At 47.4% G+C, this 1,031-nt stretch overlaps 1 protein-coding gene across 1 annotated transcript in view; it reads left to right on the plus strand.

Moving 5' to 3' along the window:
* The window catches only part of LOC117934646 (adhesion G-protein coupled receptor G7-like), a 5,256-nt gene extending 4,246 nt beyond the window's left edge, over positions 1–1,010 (plus strand). The window contains exon 3 of the mRNA XM_034856488.1: positions 836–1,010. Coding sequence (XP_034712379.1) covers positions 836–1,006 — 171 coding nt within the window. The 3' untranslated portion in view covers positions 1,007–1,010. The remainder of the gene's footprint in view (positions 1–835) is intronic.
* Positions 1,011–1,031: the final 21 nt, after the last annotated feature.

Consider the following 1,031-nt stretch of genomic DNA (forward strand, 5'->3'; position numbering starts at 1 on the left):
CGTCATTTTGCGGAGGCTTGTAAAGAACAGTTCCTTTCTGTTGCACGTAAGTGGGACATCGAGGGCAAGACGACAACCGTTGGGACTGACAGTGCACATAATAGGAAAATTATGTATCTGTGTCCGGTTATTTATATTTTGGTATGCATTTCAGAAACAAAATGGTTAGGATTCAGGTGTAATTGCAAATGGTGATTAATCCTGATTAATCCACTGAAAATTCTGATTAATTTGATTAAAAATTTTAATCATTTGACAGCCCTATTCTTATTATTCTTATTCTTATTATATACTTCTTTTTAAATATTTTGTCTATTGGATTCTTCTTACATAATATTCTGACCTTTTGTTTGTAAAATGTTTAAAAAACGTTGGCTTTGTGTCCGTGCAGGATCAGGAAGTTCCTGAACAGTTTCTCTCTGGCCGTCCTGGTCTCTGGGTTACTTGGTGCTGGTTACCACGGGAACCGCCCACCTGGCACTCAGCTACCTCTTCTGCATCTGCACCACCACGCAGGTGAGTTAGTTTCAAAGCAGGTCCAGGGTCAGGACCATAGCAGGACCAGAGCAGGTTCAGGGTCAGGACCAGAGCAGGTCCAGGGTCAGGACCACAGCAGGTCCAGGACCAGAGCAGGTCCAGGGTCAGGACCACAGCAGGTCAAGGACCAGAGCAGGTCCAGGGTCAGGACCACAGCAGGTCAAGGACCAGAGCAGGTCCAGGGTCAGGACCACAGCAGGTCCAGGGTCAGGACCACAGCAGGTCAAGGACCAGAGCAGGGTCAGGACCAGAACAGGTCCAGGGTCAGGGCTACTTCTAATCTGTTTTGGTGTTTCAGGGGCTCCTTATATTTGTCCTGTTCACCGCCATTAAGCCAAGCTTCAGAGGCCGTGTGGCGCGATCTCTTCGGACGATCCCGTCCGTCAACATCCAACTCAAACAGTTTAAATATAATTTGCAGAGAGACTTGCCCAGCTCCAACGAGTCCTACAGAGCCCGTAGAGACTAGAGACTGTTTTTTGGGGATGAGGGAC

This window comes from Etheostoma cragini, chromosome 19, assembly GCF_013103735.1.
Source record: "Etheostoma cragini isolate CJK2018 chromosome 19, CSU_Ecrag_1.0, whole genome shotgun sequence".
NCBI lineage: Eukaryota > Metazoa > Chordata > Actinopteri > Perciformes > Percidae > Etheostoma > Etheostoma cragini.